The 27,585-nt window shown below is 42.9% G+C and overlaps 1 protein-coding gene across 1 annotated transcript; it reads left to right on the top strand.

Annotated features, from left to right (window-relative positions):
* CHMP5 (charged multivesicular body protein 5) lies at positions 1-27,585 on the top strand. Its single transcript, XM_044294143.1, has 8 exons — positions 1-178; positions 4,412-4,516; positions 9,185-9,231; positions 11,154-11,247; positions 16,823-16,894; positions 26,059-26,167; positions 26,603-26,715; positions 26,897-27,585. Exons 1-8 carry the CDS (start codon positions 110-112, stop codon positions 26,945-26,947), a joined length of 660 nt encoding a protein of 219 aa, XP_044150078.1. The 5' UTR covers positions 1-109; the 3' UTR covers positions 26,948-27,585.

The raw sequence follows: 27,585 nt of genomic DNA, 5'->3' as shown, positions 1-27,585 counted from the left end.
GCAATAGGCTAGTTTAGCTGCTATTTCCGGGTCGGTGTCAGATCGGTGGTGTCGGATCCGAAGACGCTTTTCTACGGTGATCGCTCCCTCCGCATAGTCGTCGCACAAAATGAACAGGATTTTTGGACGGTCCAAGCCAAAAGCCCCTCCGCCGAATCTGACGGACTGCATTGGAAGTGTAAGTGAAGGGACGGGTAGACACAATGGAGCTGGGGAGGGGGAGGGACCGGGACCGCGTCACAGTAACCCCTGTAGGCCCAGGCTGAGTGGCAGCAGCTACGGGATGTGGTAGTGACAGGGGGCACGGGAGCCCTCCACAACAGTGCCAGCATCATGCCCACACTGCTCGTCACTGTCACGGGTTATAAGCACTTCCCGATTGTCCAGTTTTCCAGGTGAGAAGTCACCAGTTGTACGTCACATGACTGTCACCTGACCAGTGAATCATGCTGATGGTTGTCACATTACGTGACCCCAGATCGAGGTCTCCTCCCCAGTAGTTGTCATCATCACTGCCCACATCTGGTTCAGTCCTCTGCTAGATCTCAGGGGCAGATTTGATAAACTTGGTGTTTGGTTCGGCTGAAGAAATTGCCTTCATGATAAATTCCCCAGCGCACACGTATATGATGGAGAACATCCAGTATCTGCTGCTCTGTGGCGTTATACTCCATTAATAACACAAACAATCGTACAGTTCATGCAATCCATAATATACACCGTCACTGACAAATAATGCACCAAGAAGGAACTGAAAGGTCCTTTATATGTGTGACTGTGATGATTACAATACTAAAGCATGTACAGTGGTACTTTGTTGGGCCACCTCTAGCCTGGAAGATGGTATTCGCTTGGTATGGAGGCATATATTTTCAGTATAGTATCCTGCAGTACATTTGCCCACAGATGTTGCAGCTGAACCTGTGGATCCGGTGCAGTCGTAGTGGAGTAACCAGCTGGTCCCATAAATCGCTAGCAGCAGTGACCGACTGTCATATGCGATGGCTCCCCAGATCATCACACCATCAGTTGGGGCAGTGTGTCCCTCCAAAGCAAAAGCAAGATTCAAGATCTGACCACGAGGCCTCCATACTCAAACCCAGCCATAATCAGATCCTACGCAGAATCAGGATTTGTCAATAAAGAAGATACGTTTCCAGTCCGTAGCAGCCAAGATTTTTTTGTTTGTAACACCACTGCAAATGACGACGATGGTGGCAGGACATATAGCGGGCTCCATGACACCGGATTTCCTTCTACTAAGCACCTGGAAATGGTCCTGCCAGAGACAGGGGTGTGTAATGAAGAGGACACCTGTGTCCGGATGGTGGACATCTGTGGAAGCTGCTCGTGCTTGTTGATGGATGAATAAATTCTCTCTACTAGTTGTCTGTCTGGGCCATCCGGAGCGCGTTTGCTGCGTGTGCGTGCCCTCACGCAATTACTGCTCCCAACATTTCCTAAGGGCTCATGCACATGGCTGTTACCGCATATGGCTGGTCCGCAATACACGGGGTACCGGCCATGTGCATCCCGCATCATAGAAGCAAACGCAGAGATGCAGTACGGAAGCACAGATCAGAACCCCATGGAAGCACTACGGAGTGCTTCCGTGGTGTTTCTGGCCGTGCCTTCTGCATGCACTACTTTTTTGTGGTGCAGATCGCGGACCCCATTAAAGTGAATGGATCCGCAATCCACATGCGGCTGCCCTATGGTCGGTGCCCAAGCAGGTCTGCAGCACGGGCCTGGCCAGCACACGGTCGTGTGCATGAGCCCTAACAGCTTGGTCAGAATGGCAGGCAGCCCCACTCTCAAAGTCTTTGAGCTCAGCAAAAGCTCTTTGAGTGCGTTGTAGAGGCAGGTCTAGCACTCGACAATCTATCACCAAGAGGTACATTACCCTGAGGTAGCCTCTGAGAACCTTTTTATAGGGCAACAGGGGAAGCACTTCTATGCTGTTATTTGGCAAGACCCAGTGTCTGATCAGACTACACCTGTAATCATTTACATATCTGACATAACTACATGCCTGGTTTTGCAGCAGTCTAACATGTCTATCTGGTGCATTATTTTTTTGTCAATGACTGTATTCGGCAGATGGAAGTGACCCTTCGGAATATAATTGTGCCTGTCTTTCTGGCACATTCATTAATTTATTATTACCTGAAGACGGTACGTGTGGTGTAGTGCAAGGGTATATTTCCCATGATTCCAAGCATTTCTGAGTGGAAAAAATGACTTGTATTGTGGGAAGTATCTTTTATGAATGCCCATGCCCCACTGATAGAACAAATTGGATAGCTCGTCAGTGTAGTTTTTCTTCCATAGACTTTGGGATCAGGGTAATTATATGGATACCCCCCACCAGATCATGAGAATCTGGTCCCTATGTAACTGCCAGAGATAGACCGTAGAGAATAAACGGAGCACCAGCGTGCATGTGCGAACGTCACTTTGGTGTCTCCATTCTCATGATTGGTTGGGATCTTGGCAGTCACACTGCCACCAATCAAATGCTTATCACCTTATCTTGAGGATAGGTGATAACTTCTTATGGTGGGACAACCCCTTTAACAACTATTCTAGTGACGGGCAAGAGTTCTTCACCTGCGAGGGCCTGTCCCTGGAAGTGTATCAGCGCATGCGCAGTCGCTGCTCCAGAACATAACTTATCTCTAAACTGTTCATTATCCACACTCGTTCAGCATGTGCCAAAAGGACACATCAGAGAGAGAGAGACGCTTCATAGAGTATTCCATTACTTATATCTCCGACATGTACAAAAACAAAATGAGAACAGACCCTTAGACACGTCTCTAATTGTTGGGGATAAACCTTCAATTGAAATCCTTCAGAGATTTCTGTTCGTTGCAGTGGAGACAAACTGCATATGGGGACTTCACCACTAATGGCAGAGCCTGAGACGTAGAGCTCATTCACACGACCACATCCGTTTTTATGGACTGCAAATTGCGGATCTGGTAAACACTGATACCGACCCTGTGCCTTCTGCATTTTGCTGACCAGAATGTCCTTCTCCATGATATAAATGCCTATTCTTTTCCGCAAATGCAGACAAGAATAGAACATGTTTTATCTTTTTTTGTGGGGCTGCGGAACAGACACTGTGTGCTGTCCGCATTTTTTGCAGCCCCATTGAAAATTGCTGAATGGATGGGGACAGAAAAATATGATCATGTGACCTTATACCGTTGTCAGGATATGTGGGGGCTGCCATCAGATTCCTGTCTAAAACAGGACACAGTGGCTGACGGCAGTCTCCCCCAAACTCCCCATAGACGTGCATGCTTAGCTTGTATATCCATGTTTCATGGAGGGGAAGAAGCCTTGGCCTGATGTCTCTGGTAGCCAAAGCATCAGGCATATAGAAATCCAACATGACCGATCCTCCTTTTCCCAGGCATGTGCAATGAGTCATGAAGTCATAGGAAGTAGATCACAATGTTTATGACCAATGATATTATTTACAAACTGTAAATTGTATGCTGGAAATATGTGGAAAAATCGGATTATGTTAAAGGGAGTCTGTCACCTCCATATGGCCATATCCAGTGCTTACATGGCTCTGTAGCACACCTATACAGGACTGTAACGGTAACTTTGTTCTTTTCTTTAGACTTGGACCAGCAGGAAAAACAAAGTTTAATTCATATGCAAATGAACACTCGCAAGTGCCCAGGGGCGGCGTTCAGTGTGTAAGTGCCCAGGGACGGCGCTCAGTGTGTAGGTGCCCAGGCTGCTCTGCCTTCTTTCCACTTTACTCCTCCCCAGTCTCTGCCTTTGCCCCATCAATGAGGCAAGAGACTTGGAGGGCAGGCAAAGGAAGAGGCTGGGGAGGAGTAAAGTGAAAAGAAGGCAGAGCAGCCTGGGCTCCTACACACTGAACGCCGCCCCTGGGCACTTGCGAGTGCTCATTCGTTTTTCCTGCTGGTCCATTAGGATGGTGTGTGTAGGCAGGCTAGGTTTTTTTATATGGAAGAAGAAAAAAATAGATCAAACAGTATTTATTTATTTCTACAGTCTAGTCAATCGCCTGTACAAATGCATCTCCTCAAAGTATATTTCTGGCAAAAGGCCCAAACTTTGGGGTAGATTTACTAATCCTGTTTAATAGTTTAAACTAAAACTAGACCGTCTAAAGGCGCTTGTACACATTCTGTCGGCCGAACAGAAGCTGTAACTCTTTAACCACTGAGCCCCCATTAGACTGCAGAAAAAAAGCAGGGCCCCATAAAAGTCATGTGTCCTGCCTCTGTTAACCATGCTACTGCTGTGTAGGTTGATGGTGGAACCTTGTTTACTCTAGATATAGAGGATGCCCATCTTGATCTTACTTGCCATACATATCCACTTGCAATGTGAAGTCTGATATTATTTCTTCATACAGGTTGACAACAGAGCGGAGTCAATTGACAAGAAGATTGCCCGACTCGATGCTGAACTTGTTAAATATAAAGACCAGATGAAAAAAATGAGGGAAGGACCCTCCAAGGTAGGACCTTCTCAACCAGCGTGTATAAATGTGCTCTATCAGTCATCAGGCATATCTCACAATTTAGTATGCTTAAAGGGGTATTCCATCTGGACACTTATGGCATTTCAATAGGATTTGCTGTAAGTGTCTGACAGATTTCAAGAAAGAAGACTCGACATGAATGAAGAGAAGCTGTGCTTGCGTGCCTTTCTTCATTCACTGATGCAGGACTTCCAAAAATAGCTGAACACTGACTTGGCTACTTTTGGAAGTCCCATAGCAGTGAATGGAGAGGTGGGACCCGCACCAGTCGGGGGTCTGACGTTTATGGCATATGCTATTAATATGTCGTAAATGTCCAGGTGGGACAACCCCTTTAAGAATGTAGAAAGAAGATTGTTAATTTAATGTTGTGGTCACTATGGCATCTAAGGGGTTAAATGACCAGGTTTTCCGTTCTCTTTGATACCTGTCATTGCAGGGCTGGTGTCAGCTGTGTGACCCGGCTGACATCTGCAACGTATGGAACAGTCCCAGCTGGTGAACCTGCTTCATATACCATTCGCGCATCCTTTGATGTACATTCATGGAAAGGTGCACAAATGTGTTAAATGGATGCAGTGTTACAGTGTGATTTCTGTCCTGCTCCCATTCATCATGCTGTGTAATGTTTGGGACAACGCGCTTTTCACTCAGGCGTTGATCCTGTCTTATGGCATTAATGAGAGATCCTATTCTCTTACAGTATTTTTCTTTGTTACTGCAGTAGACTAGCACTGCGGGCTACACATGACAACAATGCTAATGGGCCCTAACTGGCAGAAAAATGCAAAACTCTTATCTCATTGATAGACTGTATTAAAATATGAGCTATTCAGTGAAATGGCCCCAAAAGAAAATTACTGGTATTGTCTGTATTTAGGCCTTTATTTATGCAGCACTGTAATTATTGCTTCTATGTGGGGGGAGATATCCCTGTACAAACCAGAGGCTGTTTTCAAATATGTAGGGACAGCGATGTTCACTAGTATTGTATCAGGGAAATATGTGTAATTGTATTAACAGACTCTAAAATATCCCCTGAGAATTGCTAAGGAGAATCAATCATGTACTTTGTGCTAAATACAGCTTGGATAGCACTAGTGCCTTGCATCACTGGGGTCCTACCGTAGGTTCAAATTCCAACCAAGGACAACATCTGCATGGAGTTTGAGTGATTATGTTCTCCATCCAGGTACTTCAGTTTCCTCCCACACCCCAAAGACATACATATCTTCTACGGAATATGTCGGTCTGCATAAGTGAGTGAAATAATAAAAAAATATATAAAACTAAGCAAGGGCAGGCTTCTCAGCCTGCCTCTTCTTTTCTTGCCCAGCTGCTGTCTCCATAAGTATGTATGAGAAATTTTACAAAAAAACTGTGACCTTTACAAATGTCCCTGTCTAACTCAAATGATCAGTACTGGTTGCAAATCAAATAGTCAGGGACACTTGTAAAAACAATAGTTTCTTAGTAAAATATCATATATTTTATTATAAATGTAGGGAGGCAGCAGCTGGGGCAAGGAGAGAAGAGGTAGGCTGAGAAATCTGATATCCCAAGAAGATGAAGTTTCTCCTACACTCCATAAAAATATCTGTCACCACAGGGCGCTGGCAGATAATGTAACACAGCGCTTTTATAAGTTTGGATACAGACATGAGCTAACTGCCACAATGTATATAGTCTTGCGATGGTAAGCAAAAGATTTGTAAACGCCATCAACCATGCGTTTACCCATGGCTACATACGCTACTTTCACACTCGCGTTTGGTGTGGATCTGTGATGGATCTGCACAGACTGATCCGTTCAGATAATACAAACGTCTGCATCCGTTCAGAACGGATCCATTTGTATTATCTTTAACATAGCCAAGACGGATCCTTCTTGAACACCATTGAAAGTCAATGGAGGACGGATCAATTTTCTATTGTCTGTCCCCATTGACTTACATTGTGTGTCAGAACGGATCTGTTTGGCTCAGTTTCGTCAGACGGACACCAAAACGGTCCGCCTCCAAAGAGGAATGGAGACAGAACGGAGGCAAACTGATGCATTCTGAGCGGATCCTTTTCCATTTAGAATGCATTAGAGCAAAACTGATCCATTTTGGACCGATCGTGAGAGCCCTGAACGGATTTCTCAAATGGAAAGCCAAAACGCCAGTGTGGAAGTAGCCCAAGTCAGTGTCACTTTGACATTATTTGCTATTGCTGTCATTGCTTTCAAGCGCTTAGGGAGGAGAGGAAATGAAAAAAAATCATCTTTTCCTAAAGGAGACTAGAGGGAGTTGTATACCAATGAGAGCAAGTAGTGCAAATTTGGTTCGGGTAGAATCAATTCAGGTCCGAACAGAACTTATGGATGGTATGGATGGTTTTATGATTCAGGGGAAGCATTAAAGGCCTTTCTGTGTTTTTTTTTTATTATATGGATGGCCTCTTCTCAGGATAAGTCATCAGTATCGCATTGGCAGGGCAGGGGTCTGACTCCTGGCACCCCCACAGATCGTCTCTTTGAAGAGAAATCAGTGCTTCACTGGGATGTTGATGGTGAACAGGTGTTTGTTACAGCTTCTCTGTCCCATTCGCTTGAATAGGACGGAGCGTAACTACAACTACTCCTTCCATTGAAGAGAATGGGATGGAGGAGATATAATTGCACCTGATCGTTTCTGTAGTGTCGACAGCAAGCCAGTAAAGAGAACTCGGCGCTCGCAGTGTTGCTTCGTTCTCTTTATACAGCAATATGATATTGAGAATAGGTCTTCAATATCGGAAACCCGACAACGGATACCTGGAAAGTCCTATTTTTGTTTGAGCCTTACCCAAGATAAGTGATCCTATGTTTTCCGCGTGCATAAACATACCATTCTGCTGAGTAAGTGGGTGTGTTGTGTGCGTCTGGTTACACTGGATTGTCTGCCAGTTTATAATGAAGTCATGTGACTCATGTCATGTGAAGCCAGGACTGATGTCATTAACCGGGTGTATCACCTTTCTTCTCAGCTGCTTTATACATATTAACAAAAACAGCTTTTAATATGTTGATATTCTTTAGGATTACAATGGTTTTCCAGGAGTTACATATTAATAGCCTATCTACAGGGTATTTAAAGAGGGTTGTCCAGGCTTTTTAACATTGATGAGCTATCCTCAGGATAGGTCATCAATATCAGATCAGCGGGGGTCCGACACCTGGCACCCTCTGCCCATCAGCTATATGTGCCACCTCCCTTCTCTCTCTTCCCGCTCACCACTGCCGACTATGGCAAAGCAGCAGCAAACAGAAAGAGAGACGGCACATGCACACTGCACGCACCCTTTTGGTGGGGGTTTTGGACCCTGCCCATCTGATATTGATGAGGTATCCTGAGGATAGGTCATCAATATGAAAAAAATAAATAAACTGGACAACCCCTTTAATATCTGATCAGTAGGGGTCCGACTAAAAGAACCCGTGAAATGTGGCCTCCCCCTCATTCTCTGATGTCCTGTCCATCAGTTATATGGCCTTTCTGCTGATACGTGGCGCTTTTGCTTGGTATATTTTAAAAAGGCTGAAGTGCTCATCTAAGTGTTATGGCTCCTTAAAGGGGTTCTCTGAGAATTATTTAAAATGGCCACAAGCAACCTGTCATACAGTGTGAGCAGAAGTGGTTGCCTCCACTAGCAGAGCTGCCTAGGGGGATGACAGGCACTTACTAATGTTAAGGGTTTAATGCCTCCCAATAAAGTCTGGATTTGAATGTAACTATTAAGCTTACCTATTGAGCAGCAAAGTTAGATTTTGTTCAGTTTTGTGCTTTTAGTTAAATATTCCTTTTAGTTGTGAAAATAGTAGATGCGTACCCTTAAAGGGAATCGATCACCTGGTTTGAGCGCATTAAGGTGTTACTACTGCCATGTACAGTAAGATACCTTATTTCTTGCTGTGGTCTTAATTTTTTATTTTTTTCATGGTTTATTTAGCGATAATATCCACTTTTTATGTTATGCAAATGAGTGTCCAAGGTGACCAGAAGGCCGTTATTATCCTTCTCTGGAGCCCAGTAACTCCCCCCTACAGTGCCCAGCCCGCCTTCCTTTAGAGCCCAAGCACCCCTCTTCCAGCATCAGTAACTGCCCAGACCTGAACTCTTTGCCGCCGCCCCCCTCTGCTACGTCATTACTTGGATAATACTACATCCACAGATTCCTTGCGTCCGCTCTGTGAAATCTCAACCAGGCGCAGTACCGTGGACTGCCTGCGCAATGTAGAAGCTCCTGAGGGCAACAGCTTTGAATGTGTCACTGGGCATGCGACGGTACTGCACCTGCGTGAGATTTTACATAGCGGAGGGGAGCGGTGGCAAAGAGTTTGCGTGTGGGCAGTTACTTATGCTGGGCTCTAAAGGAAGGCGGGCTGGGCACTGTAGGGGGGAGTTACTGGGCTCCAGAGAAGGATAAAAGGATGATAACGCCCCTTGGACACTCAGTTGCATAACATAAAAAGTGGATTTTATCGCTAATGAAACCATGAAACAAAAAATGAAGACTACAGCAAGAAATAAGGTATCTTATTGTACATGGCAGTAGAAACGCCTTAATATGCTCAAACCAGGGACAGATTCCCTTTAACTGAAAGTTTCCATTCCCTTTCAGAATATGGTCAAGCAAAAAGCCATCCGAGTTCTGAAGCAGAAAAGAATGTAAGTAGACATATGGGATTGTATACTCAATATAGAAATGATGTTTCTTTTAGGGTGCCCATACACCCGCACACAGAGTACCACTATTGACACCATTGACAACCACCCTTATATTAGATTATTGCAAATAAGATGTGTATCTAAATGAGATCAGTCAGCCCTACTCCCTAATAGCAATTCATTGTAGCAGCTTCCTGCATCCAGCATGTGGGGCAGATACAGTATGCACTGCACTCATCAATTCAAGTCACCCCTGTGCTTTGCTTGATGTATATCCACAATTGGGGACATATATCACAAGGCTCCTTTTCCTATGATCTGACACGACGACTGTGTCACGTCACAGGTGGCCCTTCTTGCAGGTCATGTGCTGTCTACATTGTGTGACTCATGCGTATCTATTACCTGAAGTGCGAGCAGTTCTCAGGAAATGAAATGATCACCATATATTCTTTCAGTGGTGATGAAGGCAATACAGGCCATCAAAAGTAATGTCTGTATGAGATTTCACTCCTGAATTCCTTCTACTCGCGAAGGGAGCAATTTGGATTATACTTGTTAGGGTCCATTCACACGTCCACAAGTGTTTTGCGGTCCGCAAATTGCAGATCCACAAAATATAGACACCAGCCATGTGAATTCCGCATTTTGTGGACCGCTCATAGCCATCACTATAATGGAAATGCCTTTTCTTGTCTGCTCTACATGTTCTATAATTTTGTGGGGCCGCAGAACGGAAGTGCAGATGCAGACAGCACACTGTGTGCTGTCCGCATCTTTTTCGGCCCCATTGGAAATTAATTGGTCCGCACCCGTTCCTCAAAATTGCGGAACGGATGCAGATCCATTTTGCGGACGTGGGAATGGACCCTTAAGAAACTGCTGGTAATTGCACAATGTCACCTTTAAAGGGAAGTGGTCATGTTGAACAGTGTCTGAACTAAAGGCAGCATATTGTAGAGCAGGGGAAGCTGAGCAGATTGATAGTTTTATGTAAAGGGTACAATATAACTTTTAATATATTCCTGCTCATTCTGGGTAGGAGGTCCTACCAGTGATTGACAGCCCTCGCTCTGAGTGTGACCGCCATCTCTGTATACAGTCACTCATATGGTGCCTCCTTGACTTCAAAGCCCAGAATGAGTAGGAATATAAATGAATGATATACAAGGTATACTGCATCTTTTCCCATAAATCTATGCATCAATCTGCTCAGCTCCTCCTGCTCTATAACATGCCTGTAGCTTACATTGCATTTCCATGTTGACTGGTTCCTTTAATGTTTCATTTTCTGGCTTATCTCCTGTGCAGACTTGAATACATTTTTGTTGTCCACTGAAAGGGGTTTACGAGACTTTAATACTGATGCCCTATCCTCAGGAAAGCTCATCAGTACCGGATTGGTGGGGGTCCGACACCTGGGATCCCCGACAATCATCTATTTGAGAAAGAACTGGCGCAGCGGCCTTCTTCAGCTTTTCTTTTGCCAGTGGCGACATGTTCTTTGTTCACATGGCCTAGAAATTAATGAGGCTGAGCACGATACCAAGGGCAGCCGCTATACAATGTTTGGCGCTGTGCTTGGTGAGCAAGGAGAAGGCCTTGGTGCTCACAAGAGTGGCGGTGCCTTCTCAAATAGCAGCTTGGTGGGGTCCCAACTGTTGTACCCCCACGATCAGATACTAATGACCCATCATGAGGATAGGTTATATCAGTATTAAAGTCTTGAAAAACCCTTTTAAGCGTAAGGAAATCACACTTTTGACTTGACTTGTCAGTGCATGGTCCATGTATATAATTATCTGCTATAGTAAAACTGCATATAGGAGGTTGAAGTAATGTCTTTGCAGGTTATTTGAGAAGTTAAAATATGTATCCTACAAAGTTCTTTATGTACATGTATGTTTGTTCTAATGTTTCAGGTATGAACAGCAAAGAGATAATCTAAATCAGCAGTCCTTCAACATGGAGCAAGCCAATTACACCATCCAAACACTAAAAGACACAAAAACAACGGTAGGTGATTGGAGGGATTTATCACGAGAGCACCATTTGAAGTCCGTTTCTGCCAGATTTATTAAATGGCTTATGTTTGGTAAATCTGGTGCATCTATAAACCTCAGCCCTCTTTCACAAAAATGATACGGGTTGTGTCAGGAACAAACTGATGGTTTTGCGCACAAGTTCAGTCAGTTTTGCCTGCAATTGTGTTCAGTGTTTGTTTTTTCCGCGCAGGTGCAATCAGTTTTTGATGAGTTTTTCACGCACATGAAAAAAACTGAAGAATTACAAACTACATCTCCTAGCAACCATCAGTGAAAAGCACATTGCATCTGGATGCAATCCGTTTATCATGGAAGCCCCATTCACTTCTATGGGACCAGGGCTGCTTGAAAAATGCAGAATATAGAACATGCAACAATTTTTCCTGATAGCAGAAATGATGCGTGAAAAACAATGCTCATGTACACAGACCCATTGAAATGAATGGGTCAGGATTCTGTCCGAAAAACTCGCTCATGTGAAAGAAGCTTAAGGGCCGTTTCACACGAGCGGATGCCGTGCGTGGCATCCGCTCCGTGAAAGAGTGCCAAGACCCACTGCAGAGGCACGGAGCAGTAACATGACTGTTAATGCTCCGTGCCTCTCTGTGATCTCTTTACTACGAAATCACAGTTGTCACTGTGATTTCGTAGTAAAGAGATCACAGAGAGGCACAGAGCATTAACAGTCATGTTACTGCTCCGTGCCTCTGCAGTCTGCAGCGGGTCTTGGCACTCTTTCACGGAGCGGATGCCACGCACGGCATCCGCTCGTGTGAAACGGCCCTAACACTTCTGTCTAGAAAAGCTACTCCAGTTTTCCTACTCCACCCAGTGAGAGTGGGACTTTTTAAATGATAAATCTGAAGTGAAACTCATTAACATAGCTAACCACACTTGCTTTCCCAACCATATTTCAAAACTGGAGTGAGTGGTGTAAAACTGCAAAAAGTCACAAAACCCCTATATTGCAACTTTTTTTTTTAAGCCAGAATTCTGCATTATACGGCATTATAAATTCCCCCCAGAGTAGGAAATGTCTACTTTTTGCTGTGATGACCTTGTTGTCTTAAGCTGACTGCGTTTTGGCAAGATTTGAGAATGCTTCAGCCTCATGAATGCTGCACACTCATAGCTAACATACCTATTTGCAGCCTTCAGTTATGGCACCATATTAAAGGGGTTTGCAGGATTTTGATATAATCATCAATTTTGGAGCAGTGTTGTCCAACACACAGAACACCATTCGCCTGCTAGTAGGAGTCGCAACTACTGGAACTAACAGTGTAGAGAGCCAGAAGCAGACAGCTCTGTGCACGGTGTAGAGGCTGAGTCGGGGTACGGCATCTCAGGTGATAATGCTAGTGAATGGAAGCTGAGCTGCAGTAACCAGGCACAGCCACTACACGGTATACAAAACTGCTTCTGGTGCCATACACTGTTAGTTCCTAAGAATAGGTCATTAAAATTGAAGTCCTGGAAAACCTCTTTAAGGGGGTTGGCCAGTCTCAGACGCTAGAATATGCCATCAGTGTAAGGTGCAGTTGCCACCTCTGGGACCTACTCTTTATCTGCAGAACAAAGCCCCTGAATTGAACAGAAAGCAGCAACACATGCACGACCACCCTCCATTCACTGCTATGGGAGTTTCAAAAATAGCCAGGTGCATGCTCGGCTTTTCACAGCAGTCCCATAGTGGTGAATGGAGCAGTGTGGTGTGCACTCCATTCACTGGTATGGGACTTCTGAAAATAGCCGAGCACGCTCGCTCAGCTATTTTCGAAACTCCCATGGTGAAAAATAGAGAGCACAGTGTACTCTCCTTCACTTCAGGGGCACTGTTCTATAGAAAGGTGCAGGTCCCACTTCTGGGACCTACTAATCTGACATTGAGGTGATATTCTAGCGATATGTCATCAATGTCTGAGATGGTTCTAATAGTCTTTATGTTAAGTTGGGTCAGCATCCATTTAATTCCCCATGATTGTGTCTTCGTTGATATTCTGCTCCATTTTCTATATTTGATAAGTTATTCTCTCTTGTTGGCCAAACAGTTTGTGCTGTCTACACAGAGATCCTGTCCATAAAATGGCTGATGATGGAAGGTCATTTGACCAGACAAATCACTCAGTCTCCTCCATTAAAATACACTACACCTGCATTAAAGTTGTTGTCCGGGTTCAGAGCTGAACCCGGACATATCCCCATTTTCACCCAGGCAGCCCCCTGACTTGAGCATCGGAGCAGTTCATGGTCTCCTTTGCCCTGCGCAATTTAGGCATTTTCTGGAGTTCCGGTGACGGACCGGGCTCTCCATAGGCCTGCCAGGCGGATGCTTCCGCTCAGCAGTGAGCCCGGTGATGGCAGATATGGTGTATTTGAGTGGAGAAGGCTATCTGAGTCTGGAGTTATTTTTGTCCGGTCACATCTGCCATCTTATGGACAGGTCTCCTGTGTGGACAGCATGGAAGATTTCCCCTGCAAGGGGACATGACTTATGAAATATAGCAAATGGCACAGAATATCAACAAGGCTATATTAATAAGTGTCATATAATCCTCTTACAAACACATTGGTCAACAGTAGCCAGAAAGTGGCAAACCCTATTAACTGTAAGAGGTACAGTTGCAAGAAAAAGTATGTGAACCCTTTGGAATTATATGAATTTCTGCACAAATTGGTTATAAAATGTGATCTGATCTTCAACAATAGACAATCACAGTAGGCTTAAACTAATAACACACAAAGAATTAAATGTTACCATGTTTTTATTGAACACACCATGTAAACATTCACAGTGCAGGTGGAAAAAGTATGTGAACCCCTAGACTAATGACATCTCCAAGAGCTATTTGAAGTGAGGTGTCAGCCAACTGGAGTTCAATCAATGAGATGAGATTGGAGGCGTTGGTTACAGCTGCCCTGCCCTATAAAAAAACACACACCTGTTCTGGGTTTTCTTTTCACAAGAAGCATTGCTTGATGTGAATGATGCCTCACACAAAAAATCTCTCGGAAGACCTACGATTAAGAATTGTTGACTTGCATAAAGCTGGAAAGGGTTATAAAAGTATCTCCAAAAGCCTTGCTGTTCATCAGTCCACGGTAAGACAAATTGTCTATAAATAGAGAAAGTTCAGCACTGCTGCTACTCTCCCTAGGAGTGACCATCCTGTAAAGATGACTGCAAGAGCACAGCTCAGACTGCTCAATGAGGTGAAGAAGAATCCTAGAGTGTCAGCTAAAGATTTATAAAAGTCTCTGGCATATGCTAACATCCCTGTTAGCGAACCTACGATAGGTAAAACACTAAACAATGGATTTTATGGGAGGATACCACAGAGGAAGCCACTGCTGTCCAAAAAAAACATTGCTACACGTTTGCACAAGAGCACCTGGCTGTTCCACAGCAGTACTGGCAAAATATTCTGTGGACAGAGGAAACCAAAGTGTGTGGAGAAAAAGAGGCACAGCACACCAACATCAAAACCTCATCCCAACTGTGAAGTATGGTGGTGGGGGCATCATGGTTTGGGGCTGCTTTGCTGCGTCAAGGCCTGGACGGATTGCTTTCATCGGAGGAAAAATGAATTCCCAACTTTGTCAAGACATTTTGCAGGAGAACTTAAGGCCATTTGTCCACCAGCTGAAGCTCAACAGAAGATGGGTGTTACAACAGGACAACGACCCAAAGCATAGAAGTAAATCAACAACAGAATGGCTTAAACAGAAGAAAATACGCCTTCTGGAGTGGCCCAGTCAGAGTCCTGACTTCAACCCGATTGAGATGCTGTGGCATGACCTAAGAAAGCGATCCATACCAATCATCCCAAGAATATTTCTGAACTGAAACTCCTGACCGTTGTGCACATCTGATCTGCAACTACAGGAAACGTTTGGTTGAAGTTATTGCTGCCAAAGGAGGTTCAACCAGTTATTAAATCCAAGGGTTCACATACTTTTTACACCTGCATTGTGAATGTTTACATGGTGTGTTCAATAAAAACATGGTAACATTTAATTCTTTTGTGTGTTATTAGTTTAAGCAGACTGTGATTGTCTATTGTTGACTTAGATGAAGATCAGATCACATTTTATGACCAATGTGTGCAGAAATCCATATCATTCCAAAGGGTTCACATACTTTTTCTTGCAACTGTATAATGTCAGAAACCTATTATTGAAATGGACTGCCATCCATCAGCTTTGGAAAATCCCCTTATCCTGGGGGAGCACCATATGTAGGCCTAATCTGCCTAGATCCATATATTTGAAATTCTATTCTGGTTGAATGAGAGCCACTCATTAATTCAAAATGTCCTGATAGGTGTTATCTTTGACAGACAACGTCTTTCAAGGGGTATTCCAGCTTTTTAAATGTATCAACTTTTTCAGTATACACATATTTAAAATTCTGTGCAGGTCGGAGGCATGGCTTTGGCTCTGTTGTAAATTCTGGACAAAATAGTGCAGGTCAGCGCTCTGTTATCCAGTGAAGTAAAGGACCCCATTATAATCCATAGGGTCGTGTGATGGATCCATCTATGTTTTGCATACCAGTTTTCTTTACTCTGATGGAACAGAGGAATGCCACTTCTGACACAGATCTGAACAAAGCTTTGCATTGTTCTCCCTGTTTTGGCATTTTCTACAATTAAAGGGAGTCTGTCACCAAGAAATTCACTGCTATACCAGGCACAACGCCTTGGAGGGCTGACTCAGCTGAAAGTAATAGCAATCTGTGGCTTCATTCTGGAGACTTTTGTTCCATATGCAAATTAGCAGATAAGTGCACTGAGGGTCAGCCCAAGCCATTCTATGCGCCCTAGCTTCACCTGCTTCCTTTGCCAGTACCTCTTTCTACATCTTGATAGACAGGGCCAGACAAGATGACTATGCAGGTCATACTTTACACTGCTGATAGAGAAGGATAGGTACGAGCTTGGAGAGGGAGCAGAAGCAAGGATGCGCAGGCTTGGACCCTCCCACAGTGCACATAACGGCTCATTTGCATATGAATTACAAGTACTTGGTTTAACAGTGAATTTCTTGGTGATGGCACTCATTTCAATAACTACAAAAATAGTAACTTCACAATTAGTCTTTGTTATTCCATGATGTGCCCTATGTTGTGACCCAGCACATGCCAGTAAGGGCTATATGACTGTCACCATGTTTAGTCCTATTCGCTATGCCCATAGATGCACTTCGCAGGACTGATTCATGGGCTGTACCATGCATGGCACACAGGGATCAATGGAGATATAGAAGAATGATTAAATGCATATGTATTAAAAAAAAATATATATATGATTTCCTATTCTATAAACGTAAATAAAATAAAACCTGGAATACCCCTTTATGTAAGCGGTTTGGTGTCAACATCAGTTGTTTGAGCTGCCAGAGGTGTGATTTGTGCCAATGGAAGCCTTTCCAAACAAGGTGATAGATCAGCACTTGACTACTAGGTAATGTTGTTTGCTGTGAACCTGAGTAAAGTTAGAGAGAAAAATTGTATGACATTATTCTTTGTATTTTTGCATGGTAAGGTGGAAGCAATGAAAATCGGCGCAAAGGAAATGAAAAAAGCATACAAGGAAGTCAAAATCGATCAGATTGAGGTAAATATTAAAATTATATACCAGTTTTCTTTCCTTAAAAAGTTCATCCTTTACAATATAGTGGGGGAGATTTATCAAACTGGTGTATAGTAGAACTGGCCTAGCAACCAATCAGATTCTACCTTTCATTTTCCAAAGGAGCTCTAAAAAATTAAAGGTGGAATCTGGTTGCTATGGGCAACTTTACACCAGTTTGATAAATCTCCTCCAGTGTCTCCATCATGGACATGAGAGGCATTTAATATGATTTTTTACAGGATAAAGTAATAGTTATTTCATAAGAGAATACGGCCGATAGGGATTTTCTGTTAAGGTCACTAAATCTGTAGGCTATATTTGCTGTGCAATTCAACAGTTGTAAGTAGTTATTTTGGGCTGGAAAGAAGAGGTTTAGTGTGTTACTCAATAGGATTAAAGGGATAGTCGCGTCTGGGGCATTGATGGCGTATCACTAGTATATGATATCATTGTCAGATATGTCTGGTTCCTACCTCTGGGATCTGCTGCTATCTCCAGGCCCCCTCCAAAGTGAAGGGATAGCAGCGGCCCATGCGCAGCCAACCTCTGCTTGCCGCTATGGGAATTCTGAAAAAAAAACAAGCACTGGCTTAGCTATTTCTGACAGTCTCACAGCAGTGAATGGTGAGGCGGCAACACTTGCATGGCTTGCTGTCCATTCACAGCTATGGGACTTCTGAAAATAGATGAGCATGGTCTAATGATGGGAAGTCCAGAAAAATATCTTTCTAATGATCACATCTCTTCGGTAATGAGAACATCCAGAAATACTTTAAGACATATTTGTTAATTATATTATTTCATGGCTATGAACATTAAGGGGGTTTCTATCCTCAGAATAGGTCATCAATATCAGATCAGTGGGGGCCTGACACCTGGCTCCCCCACTGAACAGCTGGTTGAAGAGAAGGCCATACTCCGTTCGAGCACAGCCTTCCCTTCATTGTTTACCTGCTTACCATCGACAACGCAGCAGCAAGCAGGTGTAATTACAAGCCGTCCCATTCACTTCTATGGGAACACTTGAATAGGAAGGAGCTGTCCCATTGACGTGATTGGGATGGCTTGTAATTACACTGCTCAACGCTGCAGTGTCGACCGCAAGCAGGTAAACCAATAAAGGCAAGTCTGCGCTCATACAGAGGGCAGCCTTCTCTTCAACCAGCTGATCGGCAGGGGTACAGGGTGTCGGGCCCCCACTGATCTGATATGTGGCTAACAATCCAGACATGTATGGGAGAACGCCTAAGGGTACCTGTACACGTTACAGATTACATGTGGTTTTCCGTACTTATTTTTATGCAGAGTAATACAGTACTATCAAATTAAATAAGATTTGATAAATTGCATGTACACTGCGTGTTTATTCCATGCTTAATTTGATCTGCCATGCAGATTTTGAAACCCGAAGCATATCAATCGTTTCAGCAAATTTCATCCTTCCAAAGTGTGAGGTTTAAAAGTTTCACCCAATACAAAGTGAGAAAACAGGGCAAATTATTTCAAAATCCGCAATCAACACATGTCGATTGTGGTGGAGATACGTTGAAAACCGACACTCGTGTGCACGTAGTCTAAGTATGCCGTGACATCTGCAGCATTGGATTTTAAGGGCATACCTAATTTTTTGGTTCATAGCAATGTCGGAGATTTTTTATTGGCTAGGAGCATAAAATTGTATTAAAGAAAAAAAATTACTCGCCCTTTTACATCTTCTGTTGGACCCCCACCCATCTGATGTTGATGACTTATTCTCTTTAGACCACCTGCACACAGTGTGGAATAATGTGGAAAAACAGCAGCGTAGTACAGTACCAGCAAAGTGTGTGAGATTACACAAATCTTGTGTACACTTTGCAGATTGTTTCTATGCGGAAATTGACCTGATGCACGGATTTCCAAGTTTGCAGCATGTCAATTAGGTTTGCAGTTTTAGGTGCGGATTTCACCCTTTTCAATGGATAGGTGAGATCTGCATTAAAACCACATCAAATCTGCACCAAAAACCGCTGTTAGAAATTGTGGATTTTAGTGCAGAAATGCACAGTAATTTGTGCAGATATTATGTGCGATCACCTGCAATCGTGTGCCGGTGGCCTTAAAGGGGTTCTCCGGGAATTAAGAAAATGAAAATACTTAAAGGGGTTGTCCAGGTTCAGAGCTGAACCCGGACAGCAACGGCATTTTTTGGAGATCCGGTGACATACCGGGGCTCTCCATGGGGCTGCCAGGAAGCCCGGTGACGTCACCGGCATTGATGGGCCAGATTTAGCGCTGCCCTAACCAGTAAAATGGCTAGGGCAGCGCTAAAGCCCGCCCATCAGAGCTGGTGACGTCATCGAAACTTCCGCCCGGCAGTGTGTTATTGAAAACAAGAGACCTTGCCCTGCGCGATTTTAGATGCTCCGATCCTAGCCTCAGGGGGGCTGCCTGGGTGAAAATAAGGGTATGTCCAGGTTAACAACCACTTTAAATATTACTTTATCTAATATATAAAGCTGAGTGTGTGTGTATATATGTGTGTGTGTGTGTGTGTGTGTATATATGTATGTGTGTGTGTATATATATATGTGTGTGTGTGTGTGTATATATCAGCTATGTCTGCTAAAGGAATCTGCACCGTCGCATTTACAATCACGAAATTTGGCACACAGGTACACGGGAAGGTTTTAGACCAGGTCTCAGCTCTCTAGGACGTACCGTTCATGAGATACTCCCAAAAAATGCATTAGCCAATGGAAGCTTGATCACATGACCCTTATCAGCCAATAGAAGCTCGCAGGTTTTACTCCAGGTTTCCATAACAACTCAGCCATTTATCTTCACTGCTGTAGGAGAGCTTTAAAGGGATTCTGTCAACTATTGTTACCCTATAGAGATGCGGACATGCACGGCTAGATTGCCGCTAGCATGTTCGCAATATACCTGTCCCATACCTCCTGAGTAGTTTTATTGAGTGTAAAAAAAAAAAATGATAGAGAGAGAGATATATATATATATATATATATATCTCTATCTCTATCTGTGTGTGTGTGTGTGTGTAAATCAGCCTGGTAAGGAGCCCAAGGGGCTGTACTAAAGACGAAGCACTGAGGGGCAAAACGGCCGTCGCCTAACTCAGCTGGAGCATGCATGTATGTTGTCCGCCCTCTACCAGGAATAAAGAAAATTATTTCAGCGAACATCGGTGAGTCTCAAAACTGTGCAATAAATGTTTTTATCTTCTGAAAATCCAGTTTATTTGGTATGCAAATGAGCCAGTAAGGCTCTCTGAGACACCCCCCTGCAACACTGTGTCCACCCTCAAAAGACTTAACTCTGCCCCCAGGTCCTGCTAAGCCACGCTCCTGACCCTATTAGGCCACGCCCCTCCCACTCCTTAGCCAGCAGGGATTGAAAAAAATGAAGTTAAAAAACAACTTTTCTCAGCTGCAGGGGTGAGAGGGATGGTGACTTTCTCCCTGCAGCTCACACTCAGACCGCACAATGCTGCTGTCTTAGAGTGAGCTGTTTAAAAGGACACACCCCCCGATCCAGTTAGGCCATGCCCCCTCCCACTCCTCAGCCGACAGTGATTGAAAAAATTAGCGGTACCTAGAAGTTGATTTTTAACCTAAGCCATGCCCCCAATTTACTGGGGTGGGAGGGACGGTGAATTTCTTCCTGCAGCTCACACTCAGACGGCACAGTGCTGCTGTCTGAGAGTGAGCTGATCAAAAGGACATCCTTGTGTCCGTCCAGGCTCTGCGCCAAATGGAGGACAGGGAGTCTGAAAGCGGGACTGTCTGGCCACCCCTAGGGGCAGGCTGCTGTGGAGGTCACCGTTAAGGGGATGGTCCACAATGGAGGTCAAAGTTAAGGAGCAGATTGCTGTTCAAGGCCACTGTTAAGGGGGGCAAGCCCCTGTGGAGGTCACTGTCAAGGGGGTGGTGTGTTGTGAAACTCAGTGTTAAAGACTGCTGTAAAAGTCAACGTTAAGGGGGTGGGCTGCTGTGGAGGTCCAATTTTAAGGGATGGGGCACGGAGGGGGGCAGGAAGTGTTAAGGGGTGGGGGGCTGTGGAGGTCACTGTTAAGGGGGCGGGGTGCTGTAGATGTCACTGTTATAGTGGATAGTGTTGATATCTTTTAACAACACATACACAAACATTTAAATGAAATAGATTAAATATACCCGAGCAAAACCAGGTCCTTCAGCTAGTTATAAATATATTCCCAAATACCTTTTCATTATTTATAATGGCTTGTTTTGTCTGGGGAGAAATCGGGGGAAATAAAATGGCCGCTGTCCCATTAGTTCACACACAACCTGTCCTGATCACACATAAGGACAAGTTACTTTACAACACTGAAGTAAAGAACTGACTCATTCTCCTCTCTACCTGTCAGGGATTATGATCCTGAATACAGATGATAAGAACTTTAGCTGCATCTCTGGAGAATTTAGTTCATGAGGAGACCTGAAGTACAGAGAGGACAGACAGGACAGAGTGCGATAATAGAGACTGCATACAAGTGCTGCTGTTCATTAGCCACACCTCACCCCCCTCTCATGTCTCCTCATCATCTCCATTCCCACAGAGATCACCTGTATTCAGGATCATAATTCCTGACAAGCAGAGCAGTGAGGAGGATGAGGCAGCACTGTGACTCATTGTGGTGAAGTAACTTGTCCTCCTGTGTGATTAGGACAGGTTTTGTGTGTACTGATAGGACGGCGGCCATTTTATTTCTCCTGATGATTTCTCCCTAGACAAAAGAAGCCATTCTAAGTAACAAAAGGTATTTGTGAATATATTATAAAATAATATTTAAGTATTTTCATTTTTTAATTCCTGGAGAACCCCTTTGGGGAGATTATCATTCCACAGTTATCTTATGCATGCTTTAGGTTCACTGCTCCTTTAAGAAAGTATGTGCTGATGTGCCTTGGGCAGGAACTTCTCAAAAGCTTCGAAAGAATCCGCCCTAATTGCTGAAAGTCTTTCATAGAGTAAAATCCTATTGACTCTGTCTAAAACTGCCTGGTAGCTTAACGTACTCGACTTCCATTTAAACGCTACATGAATTCTGGCAGCCATTAGGATGTATTGCGATAGTTTAAATTTAGCGAAGGGGAGTTCAGAAGGTTTGTCTCCTAGGAGGCATGAGGTGGGCGTAATTTGGTAAGGGCATCCCAAAATTGTAGTGAGTAGTCTACCAATTTTAGACCAGAACTGCTGAACAAGTGGACATGTCCACCAAATGTGGTATACCGTACCATCCTCGGTACACCCTCTAAAGCAGAGTGGCGACACATCCGGATATATACGGTGTAATCGATAAGGAACTAGATGGGTTCTATGGAGAATCTTCACAGAGGTCTCCGCTAATGTGGTCTGCCAAGAAGTCTTTGTCAGCGTCTGAGAGCGAGAGAACCATCTGGATAATGAACAGTCTAACTGTGTATCTCTATCCCATTCTGTCATATATGGGAGTCGAACCCCTTCAGGTGAGAGGTCTAGCATGCTATATAGTCTAGACCAGTGATGGTGAACCTTTTAGAGACCGAGTGCCCAAACTGCAACCCAAAACCCACTTATTTATCACAAGGTGCCAACACGGCAATTTACCCTGAATACTACAGTCCAATCGAGTGTATCCTCCATGTACTTTTTCATGTAGCTATAATAGCCTGCCTACATTCAGTGCGCTGCCTGTGCTGTTCATAGTGTGCCCTGCGCTGATGAATGGCAGTAAAAGTCTAAGGCATATTAGACTTTTTCCAGGGCGTGGGTGCCCACAGGGAGGGCTCTGAGTGCCACCTCTGGCACCCGTGCCATAGGTTTGCCACCACTGGTCTAGACAATAATCCCTGCCTATATAGAGAGAAGTTCACAAATCGCTCAAAGGGGGTAAAATCCAAATCCTGGTCGGTTACCCCTTATTTTATAATCAAAAAACTGAAAAATAACACACACATTAGGTATAGCCACGTCTGTAATGACCTCTATAAATATACCACATGATCCACCCTGTCTGATAAACACCATAAAAAAGTGCATCACAAAAAGTGCAACACCAAGCGAAAAGGCGTATGTCCCACAAAATGGGGATCCCGCATCCCGCAAAAAACAAGCCCCTACCTAAGACGATCGCCTAAAAAATAAAAAAAACTATAGCTCTCAGAACATGGAGAGAATTTTTTTTTGTTTCAAAACTGCTATTATTGTGCTAAAGTAAAATACATAAAAAAATATACATATTAGGTATCACAATGTCCGTAACAACCAGCTCTTTAAAAATATGACATGACCTAACCCCTCAGATGAACACCGTATAAAAAAAACATTTTTGTCACATTACATCACACAAAATTGCAACAGCAAGTGATCAAAAAGGCGTATGCCCCCCAATTTAGTACCAATCAGATTGTCGCCTCATCCCGCAAAAAATGAGACCCTACCTAAGAGAATCGGTCAAAAAATAAAAAAGCTGTGGCTCTCAGACTATGGATACACTAAAATATAATTTTTTCAGTTTCAAATAAGAAAAAGTACACATATTAGGTATTGTCACGTCCGTAACGATCTGCTCTATATAAAAGTCACATGACCTAATCCCTCAGGTAAATGCTGTAAAAATAAAAACTGTGTCAAAACATACATTTTAAAAAGTTACATTGCCTCACAAAAAAAAGTAATAGAGAAATTAAAAATCATATGTACCCCAAAATAGTACCAATAAAACTGGCACCTTATCTCGTAATTTCCAAAATGTGGTAACTTTTTTGAGTTTCTACTGTAGGGGTGCATCAGGGGGGCTTCAAATGGGACATGGCATCTAAAAACCAGTTCAGCTAAATCTGCCTTCCAAAAACCATATGGCATTCCTTTCCTACTGCGCCCTGCTGTGTGCCCGTACAGCAGTTTACGATCACATGTGGGGTGTTTCTGTAAACCGCAGAATCAGGGTAATAAATATTGTTTTATTTGGCCCCTGCTTTGCTACTGGAAAAAAAAAGATTAAAGTGTAAAATCTGCCAAAAAGTGAAATTCTGAAATTTCATCTCCATTTTCCATTAATTTTTGAGGAACACTTAAAGGGTTAACAAATTTGTAAAATCATTTTTGTATACCTTGAGGGGTTTAGTTTCTAAAATGGGGTCATTTTTGGGTGGTTTCTATTATGTAAGCCTCACAAAGTGACTTCAGACCGGAACTGGTCCTTAAAAAGTGGGTTTTGGAAGTTTTCTGAAAAATTTCAAAATTTGCTTCAAAACTTCTAAGCCTTCTAACGTCCCCAAAAAATAAAATTGGAAATTTGCAATTTTTTTTTTATTTTTACTCATTTTTACCACTGTCATGGAGTATGATATGTGACAAGAAAACAATCTCAGAATGGCCCGTATAAGTAAAAGTGTTTTAAAGTTATTACCACATAAAGTGACACATGTCTGATTTGCAAAAAATGGCCTGGGTTAAATGATTTGATGGGAAATCTGGGTCAGAAGGTCAAGATTTCCCAACTTTATAAATTATTATTGGAAGCGCTATTTAATAATATATGCTCCCCTGGACAAAGGGCTTGGGGAGTGGAATGTTTAATTAATCAATTAGGTGATTGGGAAAATATATTGACTAACTTAAAGGATAACTGTCACACTTAGACCGTAATTTAAATTTTCATATATGTAGTTACTAATAACATGATATTCCAGAATCAGTTACTATTAGACTGACTTACCCCATATTTAATAAGATTCAGCCCTTAGCAACCAGTCTGCATAAAACTGCAATTTCACTATTCAGTTAAGATGGCCGCCACTGCCCTCACCCTGAGGCTAATCCCACCTGCCCTCACTAGCCAGTAACAATAGCCCCCCAAAAGTGTCAGTAACCACAGCCCCCCCTAAAGGATTAATCTCCTGCAGCACAAAGGGGTCCTCTTACCACATGTTGCTTTCATTTATACACTGAGCAGATGGCAGATCTCCCTTCCCTGTTGTGCGCTGCTTCAACTCTGCATCCTCCAGCTCTGCTGAGTGAGGGAGCGTCTGCCAAGCGCAGGGAGAGGGAGAAGTGCACACAGCCCAGGCACTGTTATCAGCTGCTGGGGAGGACCTGGCTTTAATCATTTACTTACAGTCCCTGGCTGTCTGTAATCAGACCTTGCACACTGCGTGTTTCTGCGTCCTCCGTCCTTCAACAGATAGACGGACCCTGCATAGCAACCTGATTTTAAGCACAGGTAAAAGTAGACAGTACAGGGAACAAAACTGTGGAATTAAGGGGTAATTGAGTACATAGTGAAAAGTTTAAATAGGGCCACCAAGGAGATATTAATTACCACAATCCAATACTCCCAAAAAAATATACCAGTTATCCTTTAAGATTAGTGTCTCACAATTTCAATCACGTGGTGGTTCAATTTAATATTCTTCACATAATTTATGTCACACCACTATGGTTCAACAAATGCAGTTTAAGAAATAATTAAAATTGTCCACAATGTGATTTCCCGGGAGCTGATTATTTACATATGTTTTGGTCTTGTAGAGAATAAATAAAATACTGGAGGTCAATTAACAACTATATTACTCAAAAAGTAGTGATTCCATTTACAGAACAATGTTGGCTACTTGGCGATCTCTCCCAGGTTAATTGTTATAAGTATAAAAAGTTTTTGTTAATTAAAATAGTCTGGTTTCACAAAATAAACCTAGTTTACATATATGGTTAAATTTAGTTGATAAGATCAAGCGATATGAAAATATCCTATATAAACAAAGAAACACTGAGGAGAAATGGAATAGGATATGGGGGAATTAGAAGCCGAATGGTTCTAGGCCTCCACCTCAGCAGTATCCCGTCTCCGTCTTGTAGATGGAGAGGATAGGAGACGCATCGCAAGACGGGGGGGTAAGGTTTAAAAGAGGGGAAATGGGAAAAGTAATCATTTTGTTGGTTAATTCGTAAGATATTAATTATGTTTACTTTTTCTTCTAATACTTATGGTATGGTCAATTCAGTATTGTGCCGCAATTTAACAATACTAATTGGTGGACATCCCATTGCATGTACCACCACTTATCGGACATGCCATCAATGTAGTTTTTCATTTTCTTCCAATAGAAATGTCTGTTTTAATAACAATGTGCCTCTTATAGGATATACAAGACCAGTTAGAAGATATGATGGAGAATGCAAGTGAAATCCAAGAAGCACTGTGCCGTAGTTATGGGACACCTGAAATTGATGATGATGATCTTGAAGCAGGTAAGGAAGCTTCCGCCTATTTATTATTAGTGCAGAGCCTTAGGGCCGTTTTTATAGTACAGTAATGAGCGATTATACAGCAAGCTGATTGGCTCTCGTTTATTTCCATGTGATCGTGGTCCCCATGCAGATTGCATTATTGTCAGCAACCCTTCTCTCCTACACGAAAGGATGTGCTTGATTCCCACTGATTTTTCTTATGTCCACATAAAGAATTTGCTCAACATGTGAGAAGAACAAACCTATTTACATGAGGCAACAATGGGGAACAAATGTCTGTGGGATATTATTAGCAGAATGGGGCACATCTGACCATGGATGCCTAGTTTGATACTCAATGTTCTTTTCATTTAGTGCATTTTACGATGTGTTCTTTAGTTATGGACACCTTGCGATCATAGATTTTTAACCTTTTTTTTTTGTATCTGAATACAGAGCTGGATGCATTGGGAGATGAACTTTTGGCAGATGATGACAGCTCCTACTTGGATGAAGCAGCCTCGGCTCCTGCAATCCCTGAAGGCGTTCCAAGTGACTCGAAAAATAAGGTATTGAAAAGTATTATAAAAAAATTATTTGATTTTATGCCGTAAACATTGCTACATACTTTAGAGTCATAAATGGCAGCATAGCAGGAGTGAAGCAGAGCTTTGCTTTACTTGTTGTGAAGACAAATGGTAATTAAGGGTAATAATTTACTGACTTGTCTGTTTTCCCTTTTTCCCCCAGGATGGCGTTTTGGTAGATGAATTTGGACTGCCCCAGATTCCTGCTACATAACCGTACACAATGTTACAAACTACTGGAGTAAAGCTTCTGCCTCTTTTCAGTGGGATTTCTTTTTTGCTTTGAATTTCTTTAAAACAGTTCCTTTTCTTTTGATATAACAAATTGTGAGAACTGTTTTCATATTTTAAAGTCACTACATGAAATATTCCTTCTCTTGAATCGGGATATTTTTTTTTTTTACTTGTTGGAAGCAAGTCTCCACAGCCCAATGAAGACCTAGGTCCTTTGCTTCATTTGTGCATGGAACAGTAATAATTTTCAAACATCTAAAATCTTTTTGTATAAAAACATCTCGGACTGGGATACCTTCAAAATGCAGCTTTATTGCTAACAACCAACAATTTCCTATAAACCCATTTTAATAAAGTCCAGGTCACATAGGTGGAAGGTTAAGTGTTAACAGAAAAGAAGTCCTAGTCTCTGAAACTTCAATCCTTGTTTCATCCAGAAGTGTCATACTTACTTTACTGAGTCATATTCATAATTTAACTGTTGTGTGTATGTATATATTTTTCATATCATGTTTCCCTTTTTTTGTCTAAAGAAGTTGTCATGGTTATAAGAATTCAAATCCAAATATTACTTGTGTCTTAAGTAACTTTAATAAACGAGTATGATTGATTGCTGTA

This window comes from Bufo gargarizans, chromosome 5 (assembly GCF_014858855.1).
Source record: "Bufo gargarizans isolate SCDJY-AF-19 chromosome 5, ASM1485885v1, whole genome shotgun sequence".
In the NCBI taxonomy this organism is placed as follows: Eukaryota; Metazoa; Chordata; class Amphibia; order Anura; family Bufonidae; genus Bufo; species Bufo gargarizans.
The sequence above is the reverse complement of the archived record's forward strand: the minus strand, read 5'-3'. Positions and strand labels throughout refer to the sequence as shown.

What these genes read in the sequence shown, in the direction of transcription:
- CHMP5 (XM_044294143.1), top strand. Translation starts at nt 110, where the DNA reads ATGAACAGGATTTTTGGACGGTCCAAGCCAAAAGCCCCTCCGCCGAAT. An exon ending in TGACGGACTGCATTGGAAGT is followed by an intron (nt 179 to 4,411) that starts GTAAGTGAAGGG and finishes TTCTTCATACAG; the next exon opens with GTTGACAACAGAGCGGAGTC. An exon ending in GTTCTGAAGCAGAAAAGAAT is followed by an intron (nt 9,232 to 11,153) that starts GTAAGTAGACAT and finishes CTAATGTTTCAG; the next exon opens with GTATGAACAGCAAAGAGATA.